At 46.6% G+C, this 23,747-nt stretch overlaps 2 protein-coding genes across 3 annotated transcripts in view; both read left to right on the forward strand.

The window, feature by feature from the left end:
* The first annotated feature begins 81 nt into the window (after positions 1 to 81).
* Positions 82 to 5,433, forward strand: RPL24 (ribosomal protein L24). 2 transcript variants are annotated; one of them, XM_080658187.1, is made up of 6 exons: positions 82 to 522; positions 644 to 719; positions 1,646 to 1,756; positions 3,412 to 3,548; positions 3,896 to 3,959; positions 4,544 to 5,433. In XM_080658187.1, exons 1-6 carry the CDS (start codon positions 518 to 520, stop codon positions 4,622 to 4,624), a joined length of 474 nt encoding a protein of 157 aa, XP_080514313.1. In that variant the 5' UTR covers positions 82 to 517; the 3' UTR covers positions 4,625 to 5,433. The 2 variants fall into 2 exon arrangements, with proteins under 2 accessions (XP_080514313.1, XP_080514312.1); XM_080658186.1 differs by lacking the exon at positions 82 to 522 and having other exon boundaries at positions 563 to 719; positions 4,544 to 4,714.
* Positions 5,434 to 15,301: 9,868 nt separating this feature from the next.
* The window catches only part of ZBTB11 (zinc finger and BTB domain containing 11), a 58,173-nt gene continuing 49,727 nt past the window's right edge, over positions 15,302 to 23,747 (forward strand). The window contains exons 1-2 of the mRNA XM_080655693.1: positions 15,302 to 17,491; positions 23,082 to 23,317. Of these exons, the coding sequence (XP_080511819.1) occupies positions 17,182 to 17,491; positions 23,082 to 23,317 (546 nt within the window). The 5' untranslated portion in view covers positions 15,302 to 17,181. The remainder of the gene's footprint in view (positions 17,492 to 23,081; positions 23,318 to 23,747) is intronic.

Genomic DNA, 23,747 nt, shown 5'->3' on the forward strand with positions numbered 1-23,747 from the left:
TGACACTATGTAAAATGCTTCTGAGAAATATTTGGGTCATTTCTTCTTTTTTTTAAAAAAAAAAATGTTTTTATTGATTTTAGAGAAAGGGGGAGGAGAGAGAAACACTGATGTGAGAGAAACATCCATGGGCTGCCTCCTGCAGGCCCCCACGGGGGATCAAGCCAGAAACCCAGGCATCTGACACCTCCCCCAACTCACGGGATGACGCTCAACCAACCCAGCCACACGGCACCGTAGGAGAGAATGACTCCGACACCCACCGCCGGCCGCACGCCCTCTCAGCCCCAGAGCGCGCCCCCCGCCCCCCCCCCACGCCCTCCCGCCTACCCCAGAATTCATTCCTCGGAGGGAAGGCGACCCCTCCTCAAAGGTCCCGCAGGCGCCTGGGCGTGACGTCATCACCGAGCGCCCGGGGTTAGGGCCGGGAATTGGGGAGGAGGTTGCGCTCATGACGTCCTTCCCATGAGCCTCTCCTTCTCTTCACCATCTTTCCTGCTCTCCGGCGGCCGCAGCCATGAAGTAAGCCAGCGCCTTGATCCCAATCCTTCTCCATCTCGGGTAGATGGCCTCTCCGGCGGCCCGCACATGGCCTGCCCCTGCCGTAGACACCCTCCCTGATGCGCTTTCGCTTTCGTTGCAGGGTCGAGCTGTGCAGTTTCAGTGGGTACAAGATCTACCCCGGACACGGGAGGCGCTATGCCAGGACCGACGGGAAGGTGATGTGTGCTCCTAAGGGAGACTGGTTCGGTCCGGGCGGTTCATGTAACCCCGTCATTCTCGGTCCCCGAAAGGCTTGCTTCAAGCCTCAGGGACCCTGTGTGCGGTGGTCGGGATCAGAATAAGCGAACCATTTTTGAGCTTTGGTCTGGTGTGATTCAGGTCGAAAATTAGGAGTTTGTGTGACTTTAATGTCCTGGTGTGAGGAAAATTGGCCATAAAGTCTGGCTGTTTCACCGGACCGCTTGGCATCCCGGGAGGGACCGGAACCAGATGCCTCCCAGAAGGTGACGCCCCGCCCTCCCCTGCTGCGGGCGGTAGGCTTTGCCGGCTCTTTTTTAAAAAACGTATTTTATTGATTTTTTACAGAGAGGAGGGGAGAGGGATAGAGAGTTAGAAACATCCATCAGCTACCTCCTGCACACCCCCCACTGGGGATGTGCGGGCAACCAAGGTACATGCCCTTGACCGGAATCCAACCTGGGACCCTTCAGTCCGCAGGCGGTAGCTCTATCCACTGAAAATGCAGATATTCGGGGTGCCACCCAGTTAGTTACCTGCCAGTTGTGTGACACTAGCCATCTGGTCTCTGTGGGCCTCGGTTTGGTAAAATGAGGGTATAGAACTATAAATGAGTTTGCTAAGGCAGGGGTCCTCAAACTTTTTAAACGGGGCCAGTTCACTGTCCCTCAGACCGTGGGAGGGCCGGACTATAGTTTAAAAAAAAAAAACTATGAGCAAATTCCTATGCGCACTGCGGCCTGGGGGCTGCTAAGCAGGACAGGTAGCGGCACCCAGCGGGCGGGATAAGTGTCCTCGGGGGGCTGTAGTTTGAGGACCCCTGCACTAAGGATTTCAAGCTCAGCCTTTTCCTACTTTGCCTAGTTGAGTAGGTAACTTCTGTACTTGGACCTTGTCGCAACAGGTTTTCCAGTTTCTTAATGCAAAATGCGAGTCGGCATTCCTTTCCAAGAGGAATCCTCGGCAGATAAACTGGACTGTCCTCTACAGAAGAAAGCACAAAAAGGGACAGTCGGTAAGTGGAATGCGCTTTGATGTTGTGGGCAACCTCTGTAGTTGGTTAATCTCTGATCATCGGTTGCTGCTCTGTAAAATTGTAACTAAAGGAGACAGTGTGTGAAAGTCTCAATTGTCAAACAGTGAAGTGAAAATGATTAATGTAAAGTGTCTCCTTATATTTCTTATTAGTCTCACAGTAAATGCCAAGTTGAAATTTGAAGCATCCCTTTGCCAAAGTCAGGTAAATTACATTAAACATACTTGGGTATAGGGCACTTGGAAGAATTTAAAGTGTTATAGTGAATGGAAGCTAATTATTATGGTAACTTGGTTTTTATTATATTTATAGGCATAGATGTCAGTGGAGTTTTCGACTCCCCTGAGAACACTCAAGACTGGGTGTGATTTTTGAAGTGCTCTTTTAGCGTGACGGAGATTTTTGAGAAAAGGTTTGAGTGCTGTGGCAGTAGGATTAGTATGCAGGAGCCTTGGGGTAAAGTGGATTTGACACATCCAGTGGGGTGGCCATATGCTGATGAGGATGTGGAGAAACTGGAACCCTTGTGCATTGCTTCGTGTAAGATGGCACGGGCACTGTGGAAAAACATTTTGGTGGTTTCTCAGAACTTTAAACAATTATTATTGTGAGATCCAGTAATTCCATTTTTAACTATATACCCACGAGAATTATAAGCAGGAGTTTATGCAGATAACTTGTACATTGCTGTTCGCAACACTGTTATTCCCAATAGCCAAAAGGTGGAAACAACCCAAATGTCCCCTCAGTGGATTTGTGAATAACAAAATGTGGTATATGCATACAGTGGAATATTATTCAGCCTTAAAAAGCTTCCAGCTTCTATGATTCCACTTTTATGAGGTACATAAAGTAGGCAAATTCATAAAGACAAAGTAGAGTTTGCGGGGGAGCTATTGTTTAATGGGTGCAAAGTTTGTTGGGGATGATGAAAAAGTTCTGGAGATTAATAGTAGTGGTTGCACATAATTGTGGGTGTACTTAATGTCGCTGAATTGTACACTAAAAATGCTTTAAAATGGTCAGCTTGATGTTATATATTTCACCACAATAAGAATATTTTTAAAATGTATTTGAAATGGGAAAAAGTGTAAATAAGCAAATAGTGGAATTTTATATAAGATTTCATCACAGTAAAAAGTTTAAAGTAAAATGAGCATTTTAGTGTAACCACAAATGTCCCGTTTTTTCCATGTGTTCTGTTTAACATTGTAAAGATATTTGCATATTCCTGCCTTAATAAACAGTTCTTTTAAAGTACTATCCAGTTAACTTTCTTAGAGTTCCACTTTTTATAGTAAAAAATGGTCAGGATTTGTAATAGATGGTTTAAATAAAAGATCCCAGAGAGAGCTCCCCTACTCGCTTCCAACATATGGCATATAGCTACAGCAGGAAGAGAGTCCTCACCTGAGAATGCTGGTATCCTGACTTCCAGCCTCCACAACTGTGAGAAGTAAATTTCTGTTTATAAGCTGTTCAGTCTGGTATTTTGTTACAGCAACCCAAGTGGACTAAGACAAATGATAATCTTAAAAGACTTTATTTACCCTGCCTCAAAGACTTGATTCATTTCTCACCCAAATTCATGGAGAACGATTCATAAGTGTCCTCCCCATCTTTTTGTTCTGTAGGAAGAAATTCAAAAGAAAAGAACCCGCCGTGCAGTCAAATTCCAGAGGGCCATCACTGGTGCATCTCTTGCTGATATAATGGCCAAGAGGAACCAGAAGCCTGAAGTTAGGAAAGCTCAGCGAGAACAAGCTATCAGGTGAGGAAGCCTTCCTTATGAGCATTATTTAGGTTTAATAATCAGGAGTTTATAATACAGTCTTAATAAGTCAAGCATGTCGGGCCGCAAGTTTGACATGCTTGGCTCTAAGTGATTTGTTGAAATTTCTACATGCAATTAATGCTGCTGTACAATTTCTAGTATATGTTAAACTGACTTGGTGGTTAATAACATTGACAGCCCCCTTGGATTTATCCTAAAAATAATCGGAGATAGGGAAAAAAAATATGATCATTTTACTTTTCCAAAACGGTCTAGCTCCTTGTTAATAATCTGTATCCTTAAAAAGTAAAGCACTTTGCCTTAAGTTATTTTTAACCCTACAGGGCTGCCAAGGAAGCAAAAAAGGCTAAGCAAGCATCTAAAAAGACAGCAATGGCTGCTGCTAAGGTAATTGTGGAATTGTCTTGGATTTCTTATTTTAAAATGTGTGTGTATTATTGATTTCAGAGAGGAAGAAAGAGAAATATCAATGATGAAAATCATTGATTGGCTGTCTCCTACACACCCCCCACTGGGGATCAAGCCTGCAACCTGGGCATGGGAATCAAACCATGACCTCCTGGTTCATAGGTCGACCCTCAACCAGTGAGCCGTACTGTCCAGGCAGAAAACTTAATTTTAGTCCAAATTGTGGTAAATAAAAAGTTTCGGGTTTTTTAAAGAATTCAGTGCAAGGCTCTAATGAAAATGATGTTCATAACTGGTTTCTGGGTGTTTTGTTTGTTAAAGCTTATTTTGAAATTTACAGAAAAGTTGTCAATAATAGAGTTTACACAGCTTTTCTCAGTGTTATCAATTTAGATAAGCATAGTAAAAAAAAAAACACAGAAATTAGTATTTGTCCTATATGACTAATGTCCTTTTTTTGTTAGGATACAATTCCATATCCCACACTAGGCATAAGAGTTGCAAAAAAGTGATTAAAAAAGAAAGTTGCATGAAATAATACCACATAATATATCTTTTTACAGGCTCCCACAAAGGCAGCACCTAAGCAAAAGATTGTGAAGCCTGTGAAGGTTTCTGCTCCCCGTGTTGGTGGAAAACGCTAAGTTGGCAGATGAGATTCTTAAATAAAGATCTGACTATAACTAAATTGTGGTGGATTTTTTTTTAACTCTGAAAATAGAGGCATATTGTGCCTACATGGTAATAGTTGAACTATAAAGTTAAGTATTTAAGACCTAGGCATTTTTACAAGAGTTCATTTCTCTGAAATAATACCTCCTAATGTAAGGTCTCTTAGTTGGAGAGGCCAAATTATATATATAAGATCTGTACGGTTAAATACTAGCTTTGCTCAGCTGAGATGTAAGAGCACATTACATAAATGGCACTGTCTTAACCTTTTGGTCATGTGACTAAGCACTAGGATGCTGTGTAGAGTTCAGGTTGATTACTAAAACATGCACTTTTTTCTATTGCTTGTGTCTATAGAAAGTAGACTTTTTTTAAAATTATTTTTTTCCATGATAAGTGAATACATTTATGTTAATTGGCTTTTGCCTTTTGTTCACTGGTATCACCTCTTACCCTTAACTTATATCTGAGTTCTAAGTGCTTAAAACTATCAGTTGTATTAATCTATTATTTTCCAAAACAAAGTTTAAGTGATGAGCACATCTTCAGTAGAATATACTTACAAATTCCCAACGCAGTTTGTTGAGCTATAAGTTTAACAGAGCCATAGTTAAAATTGCAGAAATGCCTGAGTAGTCTGCTGATGTTCAAGAGATATGTGTATATGAAATGTGATGTGGAAAATAGTAATGATGATAAAGTTACAGAAAGTAGATCATCTTATCTGTACCACATTGTGCCAAGTTTCAATGATACAATAAACAACTCACAAGCTCTTGAGAAACATACTTTCCGGGGGGGCTTTCACAGCCCTCACTTCACTCCATCCTCTCCGTGGCCTATCAGTGGGTAAACTAGGGTCTACCTTACAGAGGTGGAAACAGACTATGTCACTGAAAGCCAGGCTCCAGGGGACAGACCTCAGGCCCTGCTGCTGGTGTCCCGAGCCTGCAGCCCCTGAAAAAAGCACAGGCTGCTTGACAATGGCCTGGAAGCTTGCCTGCTTGGGTGAAATGACCAGCCTTTTATCATCAGCTGTGTCCTTGACCCACCCTAACCCTGAGGACTGGGCAGAGCCTGCCTTAAGGCACAGTCTGGACTGGACTTGCTGCAGGCCATCTGCTTTTATGGGGTGAGGTGACCTTTGTGGGGCAGTTGGCCCAGCTCCCAGACACTGCACTAGGCCTCTGTACCCCCTGTGCAGGAGGAGAGGGGTTGGGACTGGAGGCCAAGCTGGTTGGCCTGATGGCAGGTCCAGAGCTGAGCTCCCAGTTGGGTGCTCCCTTGCTGCTCAGCTCAGCTTCCAGGTCAGCTGGCACATGGGCCTGCATGTCAGTTGACACAACAAACGGTCCCTGCCTCAGGACCACCCCCAGCCCAGTTCCTGATGGCTAGAGGTAATTCAACCTCAGAATTAAACTAAGACCCAAAGTGATTTTACTTTGAGCCAGGGAAACTGGAACTTCTGACAACTCACCAAATGAGATATAATACACGTGGCTTTGAAGCCACAGAATGTCCCACCATCTGAGTCGTAATCGTTCTCACTCAGGCTCCAGTTGGAGCTTTGGCCTGTGGTTTCTGCTACACCTGCTGGTCCCTTAGCCTCTGGAGAGTGCAATGATGGGGTGCAGTGACTGCCATCCTGCACTGTACAGCACCCATTTGGGGACACTTTTGGTATCCCAACACAATTGGTTATTTAAAACTCATATACAATGAAGCTCACACCACCTCCACTCTAGAATGTGACCTGAGGTCCACCTCAACTACCCTCCTGTACAGTCCTGGGTGGGGTATGCTTGGGGATGTCAGCCCTGTCCACTTTGGTATGTTGCCTATAAGGCAAAATCTTCCAGGAGCCCCAGTATCTCACCATAAAAACTCCAGAGCACAAACCTTGGCCTGCTACCTGCCCACACCGCTGCTCTGCCTGTTGTAATGCCCCCACCTCCTCCAGCCCAGAGGAGGTCAGCCAGGGACTGGGTTTCCTTCAGAACTTGTACCCAGCCACCACCCCTCCCGCCATCTGGTGTCAGATTCAGAGCAGCCTGGCTCTGTTCTGAGGCATGGCATCTTTTGCTCCCTCTGGACTGAACTTCTTAGAATAAAAAGACTCCCAAGTGACATGACACCAGGATATCAGGCTGAAGTTGATTGCAGGGCAAAGGTCTCCAGGCCATGTGCCCACCAGCACCTGGGCACAGTGAGTCATCCAAGGAGCCATGCTGTGAATACCTACAAGCACTGGTCAGGCCTCAGCACCCAGCCACCAACCACTGATATTTTAGAACCTGCCTCTGACAAGCAGCAACCTCTGCCTTCACAGAGAGTCCCGTGACCCGGAAGTTGAATTTTCACCTAGCCAGTGGCCTCAGATTTCTCATACCTGCATCAAAATGCCCCCCACTTTGTTTTTTTGTAATATTATTATTGATTTCAGAGAGGAAGGGAGAGAGGAGAGAGAGAGAAACATCAATGATGAGAGGGAATCACCGACTGGCTGCCTCCCGCACGCCCTCCACTGGGGACTGAGCCCACAACCCGGACATGTGCCCTTGACTGGAATCGAACCCGGGACCCCTGAGTCTGCAGGCCGATGCTCTATACACTGAGCCAAACCAGCTAGGGCTGCCCCCCTCTTTTGAATTCAGGTTCTTGTCCTGATTCCTGATCTTTTATCAGTCTTACAACTGGGACTGCTTCTTCCCACTTTGGCAGTTGGGGCACCACCTGGGAGCCAGGGCTGAGACCAAGGCTGCCAGAAAGTGTGTGTGTTGCCAAAACCGGTTTGGCTCAGTGGATAGAGCGTCAGCCTGCGGACTGAAAGGTCCCAGGTTCGATTCCGGTCAAGGGCATGTACCTTGGTTGTGGGCATATCCCCAGTAGGGGGTGTGCAGGAGGCAGCTGATTGATGTTTCTCTCTCATCGATGTTTCTAGCTCTCTTTCCCTCTCCCTTCCTCTCTGTAAAAACTCAATAAAATATATATATTTTTTAAAAAGTGTGTATGTTGCGGGAGAGGGCTGTTGTGGGTGTTGTGAGGCCGCTTTTCTCACTCCCTGCACTTTCTGGGCTTAGATTCTTAGAGAACACCTTGGTAATGATGTTCTCTAAGAGGACATCAGCAGGCTACTCAGGCATTTCTGCAATACCAGTGAGGACTGGCAAGAGGTATTTCTCTTCCACCAGGTAGCAGTCTCTTCCAGCCACCTCACTTGATGGCCACAGGCAGTTGATTGGGGGAACACTGAGGGACACCTTGGGGTTGGACACCCGGTGTGCATGTGGGTGGGGTTCTGCCTGTAGGTGAGCAGGGTTTGGCCGTTGTCCTTTATTTCATAGAGGGGGAGTGCCACAATGGAAGGTCTGCCTGGGCCAAAGTTGCAGGTGGCTCTCCTTGGGGGCCTGAGATTTACCTTTGCTGAGTGAGGTGTCCAGTTTGGAAATCTAGGAATTGGATACTGAAGGTGGACCGGCATAAATGATTTTTGAGGGTAGGCTGGTTACTGTCCCTTGCCGAGTGTGCAGTCAGGTGCGGGAAGCTGGGATGGAGGGTGAGCAGGCAGGTGGAGCTGTCCGGACTCTGAATGTGGGTCAGCTGTTGCTATTTCTGACCCCGAGGTGCAGGACAGAGACTCTGACTTTAGGGTCTGCAGATGGATGGGGTTTATGGGCTTCTTTTTTTCTTTTTTCTTTTTTTTTAAAAATATATTTTATTGATATTTTACAGAGAGGAAGGGAGAGGGATAGAGAGCTAGAAACATCAATGAGAGAGAAACATCGATCAGCTGCCTCCTGCACATCCCCCACTGGGGATATGCCCGCAACCAAGGCACATGCCCTTGACCGGAATCGAACCCGGGACCCTTCAGTCCGCAGGCCGACACTCTATCCACTGAGCCAAACCGGTTTCAGCTATGGGCTTCTGATTAGTGGTCTCAGACTACCCTTGGTAGAGTGGACAGCTTATGTGGAGGCAGGTGGTGTCCCAGGCACTCTCTGTTGGAGGTTGCCCTGTCAGGAGACCAAAGCATAGATCTTGGAGTTTGGTTCCCTAAGTGAAGGGGCATTCATGGGACTCTTGGTGCTTTTGGATGCTAGATCTTTGCTCAGTGGAGTGTCCTAGGTGGAGAATTTTGGTGGAGAACCTGTTGTGTGGAAGAGCATGGATATCTAATTGTAGGAAGGAGCTTGTCCATCGCTCTACCTTAACGTGGAGGGGGTGGCCCATATGCTAGATGCTTGTTGACCACTGCGTGAGTACGGGACGCCCTGAAAATGCCGGGGACTATCTCGCCTTGGTCCTGGCTGGCTCCTTCAAGGGCCACCAGCCCCCTCTTAACTTTTGGAACTAAACACTGGTCTCTCCCTTTCCTCTCCCTCCCACTCCCCTTCTCGATGGGGGATGGTGGCCAGACAGCCTGGGAAGTGGATCCTGCTGCAGCCACAACTGGCCACCTATCAGGGACCGCCCTTTTCCTCCACCCGCCCCCCCCCCCCCCCCCAGGCCGGGAAAGCCCCTCCTCTGTCTTCTCTGGACTCTCGGTCTGGTCTCCGTGCTGGTTTCTGGCTCTTTGCTCACTGCCTGCCCTGGAAGCTCCTCCTAGGGTTTCCCGTCCAGGCCACTACACCTGGGCAGGCGCAGCCCCGCGAGCCCGGTGTGGGCCCGGTACGAGCGCAGGTGCATGTGTGCCTGTGGCGCAGATGTGGTACGGTGGTTGCGTGTGCGGGGGCAGGCGCATGTGCAGTGGAGGCGCAGCCGGTGGGTGGGGCGAGCTTTCTTGCCTGGGCGGCGCGGGAAGGTGGGCCCAGCGGGTAAGTCCGCTTTTGCAAGGCTAATTCCTCTGTGCGCAGCCTGGCGGCGGCGGGCGGGGCGGGTGCAGGCGGTGGTTGAGCGGGTAGGTGCGCGGCTGGAGATGCACCGCTAGCGGCGCGCGAGCCGCAAACTAACGCCCTAAGGGCGCATCCACTGTTGCCCCCTCCCAGGGATTGCGAAGTCCCCACGAGGCAGGAGCGAAGTGGGGGAACCCTCCGAGATTTCCGAGCCCCCTCCGGCCCGCTGGGCCTGGCAGCCCCTGTGGCGGGTGGAGGGGAGAAGGAAGGTGCCAGAGGGCTCTGCCGACAAGCTAGGTATGGGGAAGGGCCAGAGGTGGGATCTGAAAGGAGGGGCGAGGCTCTGGTCCTTCAGCACCAGACCCTTCCCATGGCTTGAAGGGAGTTCCTCTCTTCCCTGCTTCCCATCTTCTTGCTTTTGCTAACCACCTTTTGGATCTTCTTCTCAGCTGCTTGACTGAAGTTAATGGTGCTTTTTATTCTTTCTTAATCCTCACCCGATTATATTTTTCCATTGATTTTTAGAGAGAGTGTAAGGGAGGGGGAGAGACAGAGAGAAACCTCCATGCACATGTGTCCTGACCAGGGCCCAGGATCTAGCCTGGAACCGAGGTGCCTGCCCTTGACTGGAATCGAATCTGGGACCCTTTATTCCAGGAATAGGGGAGGGGTGGGCAGGATTCACTAATTCCCCCAACAGTGCCCTAATACGGGTTTATAAAAACAATCACCAAAATCTGAAAACCTATTATGTGCCAAACTGAGAGCTGAAAAAAAGTATGTGGTCTCACTTTATTATTTTTATTTTGTTTCTGTTACGGTTGCCGAAGGAGGAACGCACGAGGCCATAGTGGTAAAGGATTATAAATTTATTAGGTCATCTGGATACCAGATGGGCTGAGCCCCAAAATGGTTCCAGCACCCGGGGACAAGGAGTCAGAGATTTTAAAGGACTCTAGGCAGGCTTTTTCTAGGCGGAGATTCTCTGGGTGGGTCGGGATTCTGGGAAAGTCAGGAGGGGAGAGATAATGGTCTTAACAAGTAAGATGTGGTCTAAGTGGAAGGGACTGTCCATTGTGAAGTGGCCTAAAGGTCAGTTCCCAGGGGATGGGGTATCGATTCAATTATTTGATCAGACCTAACAGTTTCTTTTTTACGTGTTCTCACTTTAAATTCCCATTGTCAGTTTAAGAAACGGGCACAAAGGGGCTGCTTTGTTCTGGCTGTCGGAGGGGGATCCAGAGCACACTGTGCTCTTAGGAGTGAGGGGGAAATGCTCCTTTCCCTCTCGGTGGAACTTGTCAGTGTGGTGAGTCAGGGTGCCCTGTAAAGTGCAGATGGGCACATGCCACCGGGTGGTGCTTAGTGTCAGCTCTCTGTAGTTCGCCACCACTTTCTCATAGCCTTGGAGACCCCTGCCCATCTCACAGCACTGTTCCGAGGGTCAAATTAGACCGTGGCTCTATGGAGACCCAACCAGCTGGGGAGTGCAATGACTCGTACAGCACACACACGCAGGCACACTTCTTTGGCATTCTAACACCGTTATTTATTTGAAAGTCCTATACATCATTAAGCTCATTTCACCTCCACCCCAGGAGGTGACTCATATTCCACCCAACTCCCTTCTAGTCTGTCTGGGGTGGGTGTGCATGGGGACATCACCACGGCCCACTTTGGCATGTTGCCTGGCCCTGCAAGAGCCCCTGCACCTCATCATAGCTCTCCAGAGCAGGGACTTCGGCCTGCCACCCACACCACTGCTGGGCCTGTTATGATGCCCCCACCTCCCGCTCTAGGGCCTGGAGGTCAGCCAGGGACACCTTTGTGCTCAGGGCCTGGGCCTCCTCCAGATCTTGCTCCCAGTTCCCCACCTCAATTAGTGGAGATATTTAGGGAGGCCCAATCCATTCTGAAGGCACCATTCAATCAGAGAACTCCCCAGATGAAAATAGTCCCCCAAGTGACATGCCACCAGGATACCAGGCTGACACTGGTCCCAGGCTGGGCCTACCAGCACCTTAGGACAGTGAGTCATCCAAGGAAACTTGCTGTAAATGGCTCCAAACACAAGCCAGGTCTCAGCACCTGGCCCCAACCACTGATGTTCAGGAGCCCACCTCTGACAAAGACACAATCTCTACCTTTACACACAGCCCTTGACCTTGCCCCTGACTTGGAAGATAAATTTCTGCCAGGACATCTGATTTTTTATGTTAGCTCTTTTGAGTTTAGGCTGTTCTTCCTGTCCCGTTTCCTGGTCTTAGATCATTATGAGTTTAGAGGGGGAGAGGCTTATGGGACTAGTTCTTCCCTCTCTGGCTGTTGGGGTACTACCTGGGAACTAGGGACATGGCCAGGACCAAGGCAGCCAGGAGAAGATGAGGTATGTGTCTTCTCTCTCTACACTCCCTGCACCATGTGGGTTGAAGATTCTCAAGGACACTTTGATAATGGGGTGAATGAGGACTGGTATGAGGCATTTTCCTACCAGGTAGCAGCCACAGACAGTTGAAGACTTGGGGAGGTTGAGGAACAAAACAACTTGGGGTTGACTGAACACTCTATGTGCATGGTGGGTAGGGCCCTGGCAGTTGGGGAGCAGGGTTTAGCAGCTGTCCTTTGCTGTGTGGAGGGTCAGTTGTAGTGCCAGTACAAGGGTTCTACATGTGGGTTGGCTGCTGTTATTTTCTGACAAGGGAGTCTATGACAGAGACCCTGGCTTTAGGATCTGCAGGTGGATAGGGGTCTATGGCTTCTGATTGGTGGTCCCAGGCTACCCTTGGCTGAATGGAGGCTTGACGGAAAATAGCTTAGATGGTGCCCCAGACACTCTCTTTGGGAGACTATATAACTTAGGTTGTCTTGTTTTCAGATTTCAGGAGTTTACAAATAAAATGCTTTGTATTTTATTTTATTTTTTAAACATTTTTACTGATTTCAGAGAGGAAGGGGGAGAGAGGGTAGAAATATCAATGATGAGAATCATTGATCGGCTGCCTCCTGCACACCCCCTACAGGGGATGGAGCCTGAAACCTGGGCACGTGCCCTTGACTGGAATTGAACCTGGGACCCTTCAGTCCGCAGGCCGTCGCTCTATCCACGGAGCCAAACCGGCCAGGGCAAATGCTTTGTATTTTAAATGGCCAATAAAATAGATCCTTGCCGAAACCGGTTTGGCTCAGTGGAGAGAGCATCGGCCTGCGGACTGGGGGGTCCCGGGTTCGATTCCGGTCAAGGGCATGTGCCTTGGTTGCGGGCACATCTCCAGTGGGAGGTGTGCAGGAGGCAGCTGATCGATGTTTCTCTCTCATCGATGTTTCTAGCTCTCTATCCCTCTCCCTTCCTCTCTGTAAAATATCAATAAAATATATTTTAAAAAAAAAATAGATCCTTAAGTTATTTGAACATACTTTCCCCAATCATAACCTGTAACTTGAGCATTCAGACAAACATCAAGTCTTCTTTCTAGTTTCACAGAACTGGCTACTTTTTTTTTTTTTTAATTAAATAAGCATTATTTGACATACAATACTGTGTGAGTTTAAGGTAAACAGATATTGATTTGACCCACTTATGTGACGGTATGACTGCCACTGTAGTGTAGCGAACACTTCTGACAGTAGGTGTTTGGCTGGAGCTCAGGAGGTCAGCCTGGGCTCCAGGAACTCTGCAGAGCTGGCTGGGGACAGGCGATCCACAGCATATGATGGGAAATGCCACAGCTTCCAGAAAGGTTAGGCATAGAGGAGAGAATAACCCTGCGAGCAGATGGAAGACGTGGGACCAAGTGAAGGACAGGAGCATGTTGAGACATTGCTTCCAGAGAGTCCACTGAGAAGCAGGGCTGCAGTATGGGGTGTGTACTGCCTGGGGTCTCAGAGAAGGCAGGGTGGGTCCGGATGTGGGAGAGGCACTTCTTACAGAGAGGGGACCTGGGCTTCTCCCACCCATGCCCTCAGCTTGACCCTGGGGTCCATAGCTGACATTTGGCATTGGTTAAAAGTGAATAAATAGCATACATTTGTTGCACAAATACTGATGTAATACCTTAAAACATTCCCTATTCTGTGGATACGACCAAAAAAGTTAAGCCTATAATAACATATCTTCAAGAGGTCAAAATGAGGGTTTAATTTCCTGTGGAATAATAAATACCACGAGATTAAGCATGAGCAGCAGAGATGTAAATGAACATGGCATCTTGCTGGTTCATGCCACCTCCATCCCAGGAGGTGACCCACATTCCACCCCAACTCCTTCTGTGCCATCCTGGGGTAGGTGTGCATCACCCCCGCTCATTTAGGCTTGTTGCCTGGAAGGCAAAAAAAGCTTCCAGGAGCCCCTGTACCTGCCCATTCAAGTTCTCCAGAGCATTGCCCAGCCGGCATGGCTCAGTGGTTAAGCGACAACCCATAAATCAGGAGGTCATGGTTCAATTCCCGGTCAGGGCACATGCCAGGTTGTGGGCTCGATCCCCAGTGTGGAGTGTGCAGAAGGCAGCTGATCAATGATTATCTCTCATAATTCATGTTTCTATCTCTCTCTCATTTTCCCTTCCTCTCTGAAATCAATAAAAATATACTTAAAAGAAAAATAAGTTCTCCAGAGCATGACCTCAGTCTGCTGCCTACACCACTGCTGGGCCTGCTGTTGTAATGTCTCCATCTCCCACTCCAGGGCGTAGTGCTTGTCCTTAGCCTGGAGGAGCTCAGCCAGGGACCCCTCTGTGCTCAGGGCCTGGGCCACCTCTGGATCTTGCTCCCAGACCCCTGCCTCATCTAGTGGAGGCCTGGGAGGCCTGGTTTTTATCAAAGGCCCAGGGAGGCCTGGTTTTTATCAAAGGCCCCACCAAATCATAGAACTTCCCAGATGAAAAGGGACCCCCCACCGGTGGGATGATGCTCCAACCAATTGAGCCACAGTGGCCAGGACTAGTCCAGGGGTTTCCATGGTAATACCACAGGCTCCCTGGATCCTAAGGTTTCAGCTGCTCCCTTTGCTGCCACCATGTGATGGCCAGTTCCGAGGACTCAACCTCAGGGAAAGAGAGATCTGACTGCAGGGTGGACAGACTTGTCCTAGGGCAAGGACAGAGGAGGGGAGACTCCCAAGAAGAGGAAGGGTCATCACATCAAAGGACCAGGGCAACAAAGGGAGTGGGCTGCCCATCTGAGAAGATGGAAGTGCTGTATCTCGACAGCACCCCCTCACCCCTCTTAGGCAGTTGTCTGCCTCCTCCCCATCACTGACAATTTCAGTCCCACTTGCTGCTGGCACCACTACATCCCTGTTCTCACAGGACAGCAAGTACAGCTTTTGTCAGGAAGACAACTGGACCACCTGTAAAACATTTTACTAAAACGTGTCTGTATTGGCCCAAACGCAGGAGAATCCAAGTATTAGTGGGCCCTTGGTGCTTTCACAGATTGTGTTTTGGCAGAAGCTTAATTGAGTGTAGGGGATTTCTTTCTTTTTTAAAAAATATATTTTTATTGATTTCAGAGAAGGGAGAGGGAGAGATAGAAACATCAATGATGAGAGAGAACCATTGACTGGCTGCCTCCTGCACATCCCACAATGGGGATTGAGCCCACAACCCGGGCATGAGTCCTGACCAGGAATCGAACCAAGACCTTCTGGTTCCTAGGTGAACACTCAACTACTGAGCCACACTGGCTGGGCAAGGGGATTTCTTTTAGTTTTGTTTTTTTTTTGCCATTCCACAATTTGTTTACTTGCAATTTTATGTTAATAGAGGTTTTTATTAAATTGATCTATTTTTAGTGATTTTTTTTTTTTTTTTTGTAGAAGGAGGAGAAGAGAGACATTGCTTGGTTGCCTCCCAAACTTGCCCCAACCCAGGGATTCAAACTGCAATCTGGGTATGTGCCCTGACTGGGAATCGAACCTGCAACGTTTTGGTGTACAGGATGATGCTCCAAGTCACGTGGCTAGGACCAAATTGATATTTAAAGGGCACAGATTTCAATAGAAGAGTGGTGATGCTGAGCCGAGCACATACACAGCTTTTGGAGGATGGATTTGGACATCTACCCATGGGAGAAGGGTGTATCTCCTTCTAATTCCACCTCTCATCTCCAGCTGTAGTGTGTTTGTGGACTGAATGAATGACCCCGAGTAAATCCCAGACTTCTTAGTTCTGTCTTTCCTCTGGGCCTGGGACCTCAGTACCTAAGCCACAGTCTTTCAAGAATGCTGCCTCAGGTTTCTGGGTCATCTGGAAACTTCTCAATCCCCACCCAAGTACCTTGGAGACTGGGTGCATCCTGTTTTGTGAGCCTACTGCATTCACCTGTCTGCCCCCCACCTGTCAGACTCCTGGCTGGGAGAGAAAGGTGTTGATCTGGAGTTTTCAGGACCCAGAGAAGCACTGCCAGTATCCCACCCCAGTAGCCTAGCAATGTATTGGCCTGTGGCTCTTGTCTGCACCGCAGATCCAACCTAGGGCCAGGGCTCTGGACTACCAACTAAAAATATAAACTGGACCTACACTGCACACTAGAAAACACAGTTTAAGTTTGTTTAGGGGGGGGAAATGGAGAATCCTCCCCACCCCCACCCCCTGCCTAAGCATATGTAAAAATATGTAAATGAGGTTAAGAAAATAGTGTTAGCCATCCTCCACACTCCTTGCCAACAATATTACCTTCTTATGTAGAAAACAGTCTCTATATAATCAGGCCATTCCTGAAAAATCCTGACTATTCCATGGGTAGTTTGAAGCTAGTGGTTGAAGTTTAGAAATAAATTATAACTCCTATCAATAAGTGGACTTTGATTTTTATAACACTTAACTGGAAACTACATTTCCGTGTGAATGGGGTTTCTTTGGTTTTATGTTCATAGGCTAGTATCTCAATTGAAGACTTAAAATCTGATACTTTTATGTTTTCAGGTTTCAGAAGGTAGGGTGGCGGGGGAGGGGGAACAGACTCTTTTACACCTTAGGGCTGTGGTCAGCAAACTGCGGCTCGCGAGCCACATGCGGCTCTTTGGCCCCTTGAGTGTGGCTCTTCCACAAAATACCACGGCCTGGGCACATGGTATTTTGAAGTGGCGTTAGAAAAAGTTTAAGTTTAAAAAATTTGGCTCTCAAAAGATTTCAATCGTTGTACTGTTGCTATTTGGCTCTGTTGTCTAATGAGTTTGCCGACCACTGCTAGGGTATCTCGGATGGAATAACAATTGCCCACCAGATCCTACACATGCTCAGAGTATGGGAAAGAAGGGGGAAATTAAAAGGGAAACTGCCAGGACTTAAGATGTCTGACCAAAGCCAGTTCGATCTCCCAGGAAGGGCCTACCCGCTTCCAAAATGTCCTCCCGCAGTCCTGACGTCACTCTATGGGCTTCACCAAGCCAGAAAGCCACTGGGCTCCAATCAGGGCTCGTTCCCTCACCCGCTGCCCTTGGTTTACGTCACTTCCGGTGGTGCAGCAGCCATTTTATCAGTCGCCAGCGGATCCCGCGCGCTGGAGAAGTGCAGTTCCCCCTAGTTACCAACTCGTTAGTCCTCCCTCCGCGCTGCGGGCGCGGTCGAAGAGCACTCACCACAGACACAGCCGTTCCTCCCTGCAGTGTCTGCGCAGCTGTAACATCCGCCCGGAGCTAGAGCCGCTGTCTTCCTCCCTCGCCACTGACAGGCGCCCTCAGGGAGCCCGGGTCAGCGATGTCAAGCGAGGAAAGCTACCGGGCCATACTGCGCTACCTGACGAACGAGTGCGAACCGTACGCGCCGGGCACGGAGGGCAATGTCAAGCGCAAAATCCGCAAGGCGGCCGCCTGCTACGTGGTGCGCGACGGGACCTTGTATTACCAGCGGCGGCAGCGGCACCGCAAGACCTTCGCGGAGCTGGAGGTGGTGCTGCAGCCCGAGCGGCGCTGGGGGCTCATCGAGGCGGCGCACCTGGGCCCGGGCGGCACTCACCACACCCAGCATCAGACCTGGCACGACTTGTCCAAGACGTACTGGTGGCGAGGTAGGATCTCGCCCGCGGCGAGAGGGCGGGCTGGCGGCTTGTGTCCAGACAGGGCCCGATGACTGAGGCGGGCCTGGGCCTGTTTGCAGAACTGCACGTTTGAGGGTCCCTCAACCCGCTTTTCGAACGCCCCCCGCCGGCTCAGCCTACGCTCGGCGGTGGAGCGGCTGCCAGGCGGAGCCGAGAGGGTGAGGGACGGGAAAGGAGCCGCACTTCCCACAGGAAGGAGGCCTGGGAAGCTGGGGGCGGGCCCTGGCCCGGGGTGGGGCGAGGGGCTTCCTCGAGGCGGGCGGAGGCGGGGCTCGCGAGCTGGGCGGGGCCCGCCGCCTTCCCTCGGGGAAGGTTCTGGCGCTGGGCGGCGGTTAGTGAGGCTGCGCGCTGTGCCTTTAAAAAGGCTGGTTGTGCTGACGGTTTGGGAGAGGGTCCGCCCAAAGCCCGGCTCCTTTTCCGGCGTGTTCCCTAGGGGTTTGAGCCAGCGGGTTTGGGGTTCTCGGGACTCGCTTACTCGTGTTCCCCAAATTGTGGTACTGCGTTGTAAGTGAGGAATAATGCAGTTATGTGCAGAAGTGATTTGGAGTAACTGGAAACAGTCATCTGGAACTTTCGTTTCTAGGGCAAGAATTCAATGTAAAGAATAGCCGGTTTTCCTAGTTTGAATGTTTTTTATGTTCTTCCCTTTAATACTGTGAAAAGCGCTTTGGAGCTTTTGCGAGGCACTGTATATACCTTGAAAAAAATGCGGTTACTGTGATTGGTATAGTCAGGAGTATAATTCTAAAGGTTTTTGACGCCTTGGGAACCAGCGTAGGGGAGGAGAGCATGAGCCTTTGGAGTCACCGAACGGGAGGGGGTGGTCACTGACTCCAACACTGACGGAAGGAGGCTGTTGAGCTGCTGGCAGGAGCAGATTGTTCCACTTTGGAGGTGGGTCTGTAGAGCAGTGGTTCTCAACCGCGACGGTTTTGCCTCCCAGGGCGATGCCTGGAGACAATTGTGGTTGTAACCGGGGTTGTAACGGCATCTAGTTGCGTAGAGGTCGGGGCTGCTGAGCCTTCCACAATGCACGGGACAGGACGCCCCCTCCCCCCACGAGAACCATCTGGCCCCAAATGTCCACACCGCGGAGGTTGAGAAACTGCTCTGGAGTAAGAGACTGTTCCTCAAGTTGTTTTATTAGAGGACTACCCGCTGAGGTCATTCATTTTACTTTGTTCTGAGTCTTTACTAACTAAAGAACCTTTTAATGGTAGTTTGGTGTTTTATATGGACCTTTTTTTTTTTTTTGGTACCAGAGAGGTTGACCAGTGAGCATTACTTAACAAACGCTTGTGTAGTAGTTACTGTGTGTCAGACACTGTCCAAAGTGCTTATAAATAGTAACATTTAAACACAGGCACCGAGAGACTGAGGACTTGGCCATAGTCACAAAGCTAGTTAGAGGATTCAGATTTTTCTGCATAAGTAATTTCAGCCCTTTGCAGTAATCCCCACTCTTAAATAGTAAATTAACTATGTTTACACATTGATGGTTCTTGAATGGTTAACTTGAGTCAGATCCTTTCAGCTTATCAACCCTGGATCTGTAAAGTTAGATTTAAAATGATCCCGTCAAGCCCTAGCTGGTTTTGCTCAGTGTATAGAGCCTGGGCCTTTGGGCTGAGGGGTCCCGGTTTCAGGCTCCTCTCCCGCCTGGGACCTGGTCAGTGCTTGTGCAGGAGGCATAATGTGTTTCTGTCTGTCTTTCTTCTCTCTTGCACTCTCTCTAAAAATCAATGAGAAAATATCCTCAGGTGAGGATTAAAAAAATAAAATACAGGAATTTAAAAATAAAATAAAATGATCCCATCAAAACACTATCACTCAAGTTAAAGGACTTGTAAAACATAATAGGGTGATTTTGGAGAGAGTTGATTTACTATCATACATTAATACCATTTTCCCCCTGCAGTATTTATTATTTTTCATCCTTGTTCAAATGCTTCTGTGTAGTTTCTCAAATACCATTTGAATTCAACCAGTGAATAGTTTAATCAAACCTCTGCTGTATGTAGAATGTACTAAATTGTGTAGAATCATAAAATGTTTAGAAATACAATCAAAATTAATTAGAAAAACTGCCTCTTCTTTGTTTATTTTGGACATGGAAATTTCCATAGCCGCACTTTTTTTTTTTTTTTTTTTTAATATGTTGTTACTGATTTCAGAGATGAAGGGAGAGAGAGATAGAAACATCAATGAGAGAAAATCACTGATTGGCTGCCTCCTGCTTGCCCCCTAATGGGAATCAAGCCAGAAACCTGGGTAAGTGCTCTGACCCAGAATCAAACCCTGACCATGATCTCCTGGCTCATGGATGGATGCTCAACCACTGAGCCACACCAGCTGGGCATAGCAGCACTTCTTATTCTCTAAGTATGTTTTTTACTTAGAAATATATAGGGTGTCCCAAAAAATGTACATATACACTTTGAGTAATTATAAAGGCAGTGTTTATTAAAATATATATCATTTTCAAAATTGAGCTATCAGCTGTTAAAGTATGTATACATTTTTGGGGGACACTTTGTATATCTGCTCTTACATCTTCTCCCATTCACACACCCATTTACTTTTTTTATTTGGTAAAATATGAATAAATAAAACGTACCATTTCAGCCATTTTTAAGTGTGCAGTTCAGTGACATTCATTCAAATTGTTATATAATCACAACTATTCATCTTCAGAAATTTTTCATCATTCCAACCCATTTACTCTCATTTGTTTTACACAGAGAATGAATATCTTTTTTTTTTCAGAGAAAATGAACATCTTTCTCATTTTTTCTTTTTAAAAAATATTTTTTATTGATTTCAGAGAGGAAGGGAGAGGGAGAGAGAGATAGAAATATCAATGATGAGAGCGAATCATTGATCAGCTGCCTCCTGCACAGCCCCTACTAGGGATCGAGAATCTCACCCAGGACCCTTCAGTCTGCAGGCTGACACTTTATCTACTCAGCCAAACCAGCTAGGATTCATTTCCTCTTAATTGTATGTAAAATATATATCTGTCCAGTCTTTTTATTTATTTTTTAAACCTACTCATGTCTTATAAAGGTATAGACTTATTATTGACTTTAATATGCTCAGATGCTAGAATATAACCTCTGTTGCTCTCTAAATCTATGCACATGTAACTACCTTTTTAATTTTATTTTTAAAATATATTTTTATTGACTTTAGAGAGGAAGGGAGAATGAGGGAGAGAAACATCAATGATGACAGGGAATCATGAATCAGCTGCCTCCTGCACCCCTTCTACTGGGATCAAGCCAGCAACCCAGGCACGTGCCCTTGACTGGAATTGAATCTGGGAGTCTTCAGTCCACAGGCGGATGCTCTATCCCCTGAGAGCCAAGCCGGCCAGGGCATAAATAACTTTTTTATGAAAGTTATATTTACTACTAATCCATTATTTTATAAGTTATGTCTGCTAAAAAATGGTATTCTGTGAACAAATTTGGCAAATTCCTAGGTTAAGCAGGATTTTTTTTTTTACTGTAGAACTTAGAGCTTTTTAGTATAATAATATCCATTGTGTATATCTAAAATGAGAATATAATTTTTGAATTTATTACTCCACTATGTACTTTTTAGTAAGTATGGGACATAATATAATTTGAGGAATACTGCTTGACTACTTTCTGAAAGTTGAAAGCAAGGAACTTGGTATATTTTGATATATTGAAACTCTTTTCAGAAATTTATTATATACTTCTGTATCATTTTAGCTAATGAATGAGCCTTTTCATTTGCATTTTATTTGGGAATTGTGGGGAAAGAAGTTTCTGCCGCAGGGATGGACAAATGTGTTCCTGGGTAAGTAGTATAATACATGGAAAGGTTACATGGCTTCTGGAGGCCCAGTATGCAGTTTACTAGATGTGACTTTGGACAAGTTACTTGCCTCTTAGGGCTTCATTCCTCCAGTCTGTAGACTGAGAATTAATTGGTCCTAATTTATAAGGATGATGCGTGTGTGTGTGTGTGTGTGTGTGTGTGTGTGTGTGTGTCTGTGTGTGTATACAGTAAATCCTCATTTAATGTCCTCGATAGGTTGTGACTTTAAGCAAAACGATGTATAATAAAACCAATTTCACCATAGTCTAATTGATATAAATAAGAGTTAAGTTCCTATTTAACTCTTCATCTCATCAATGTTGTAACAAACTAACATTGAACAAAACCATGTCATTTAAGGCAAAGACCTGCTATATATAAAACGTGTTCCGCCCGGCCGGGGTGGCTCAGTGGTCGAGCATCGACCTATGAACCAGGAGGTCAGGGTTCAATTCCTGGTCAGCGCACATGCCCAGATTGTGGGCTCGATCCCCAGGGTGGGGCGTGCAGGAGGCAGCAGATTCATGATTCTCTCTCTCTTTCTCCCTTCCTCTCTGAAATCAATAAACAAAAATTAAAAAACAAAACATAGAAAAAAACAAAAACCTGTTCCTCCCTGCTCCCTACCCCCACCCCAACATGCTGGGCTGGACATTGAAATTCAAAATAGAGTTTTGAGAGTGCCTTTTGTACATTCAACTTTTGTTAGTTGTATATGCTGTTGTTTCAGATAAACTTAAAATCTCGAGGGGGTAGGAAAGGGAAGGACATCTGTAATAGTGTCAACAACAACAAAAAAGAAAACCTAAAATGTCATAGCTTTCAAAAACATGAGATTTCTTTTATAATATGATTACAAGTTTTGGTTGTAGTCCTGTTCAGGTTGCAGATTGGCCCTACCTGTCTTTTTTCATCTGTAGTTCAAGCTGAAGGACAGCATCCATCTGGAACATGTTCTTTAAGAGGGGATGAAATTCAGAGAACTGAGGTGAAACAGTGCCTCCCTCTCTCTCTGTATTTCAGAGAGGAAGAGAGAGGGAGAGAGAGATAGAAACATCAAAGATGAGAGAGAATTATTGATTGGCTGCCTCCTGCACGTCCCCTACTGGGGATCGAGTCCACAATCTGAACATGTGCCCTGACTGGGAATCAAACTGTGACCTCCTGGTTTATAGGTGGAAGGAAGCTCAACCATTGAGCCACACCGACTGGTCAGAAGTGCCTCTTAAGCTTCTAATGAGACATGGCATATATCATAGGCACTCACCAAAGCAAATTGCATGGTCAAACCTGATGTTAGTAAGGTGAAGAGGTATTAGCTTGAACCACATTATATTATTGTTTATGAAGGTCAAAAACAGTTGAATATTAGCAGTTTCATGTAGCTCCTAATGCATGAATGACTAGCAGCCCAAATGAAAATGGGCAATGCTACATAGTGATGGGGAAGTGAATAACTAGAAATAAACAACAAAACAGTCTACTTCAGCATGGAAAGAAACCATTGTTTGTAACCTTATATCTTTGAAAGAAATGTATCTTAAATTCGAAAGAACTCTGTACTTGATGAGGCATGTTTGTGTCTACACATATGCATGCACTGGAAGATACATAAGTATACACAGACTAAACAAACAATATAATGTATTTTTTCAACTTTTAATTGAGAAAAATATTAAATTTGACTTGTTAATTTTTATTTTTATTGTAGGTATATTAAAGCAAGTCAAAGATTACATTAAACAGTGTAGCAAATGCCAGGAGAAACTAGATCGCTCCCGTCCAATATCAGATACTTCAGAAATGTTGGAAGAATTAGGACTAGACCTTGAATCTGGAGATGAAAGTAATGAATCAGAGGATGACCTGAGCAACTTTACTTCAACTCCAACTACAGCCTCCAAGCCTGCAAAAAAGAAGCCAATATCTAAACATGAACTTGTATTTGTAAGTGGAACTTTTCATTCAGCTTTAACATGTGTAACTAGTGTATTAGTGTTTGTAGGCTTTGTGAATTTTTTCTTAAACTACTAAAACTGCTTGAGTATTGGCATTGACATTGAAGATTTAAGCAGGTCTGCATCTAAAGTAATGTACTATGTTGTTATATACACTAAAAGTATGCTAATATTGCCTCGTCATTCATCATAAGTATTCCTATTGTTCTCTTCAGAATGTAACTTGTTAATTACTCCTCTCTTTTTTAATGGTATATTGGTACAGATAGACAGAATACACTTCTGGAAGCAGTCTCTGGGTCACGAAGCAAGGTAAAATTAAGCTGGCTAGGTCTTTGTTTTTTTGCCTGCATGCATTAGTTTCATATGTCATGAAATTTCAGGCTAGTAAGGAGAGGCAGCAAGAAGTGAGATGCAGG

The sequence above is a fragment of the Plecotus auritus genome (genome assembly GCF_963455305.1).
Source record: "Plecotus auritus genome assembly, chromosome: 2".
Taxonomy (NCBI): domain Eukaryota; kingdom Metazoa; phylum Chordata; class Mammalia; order Chiroptera; family Vespertilionidae; genus Plecotus; species Plecotus auritus.

Bases quoted from the DNA above. Each gene is read 5' to 3' on its own strand.
- RPL24 (XM_080658186.1), top strand. From the start codon at position 621: ATGCGCTTTCGCTTTCGTTGCAGGGTCGAGCTGTGCAGTTTCAGTGGG. The intron at 3,549-3,895 runs GTGAGGAAGCCT...TTAACCCTACAG, and splicing joins CAGCGAGAACAAGCTATCAG to GGCTGCCAAGGAAGCAAAAA. The intron at 3,960-4,543 runs GTAATTGTGGAA...ATCTTTTTACAG, and splicing joins CAGCAATGGCTGCTGCTAAG to GCTCCCACAAAGGCAGCACC.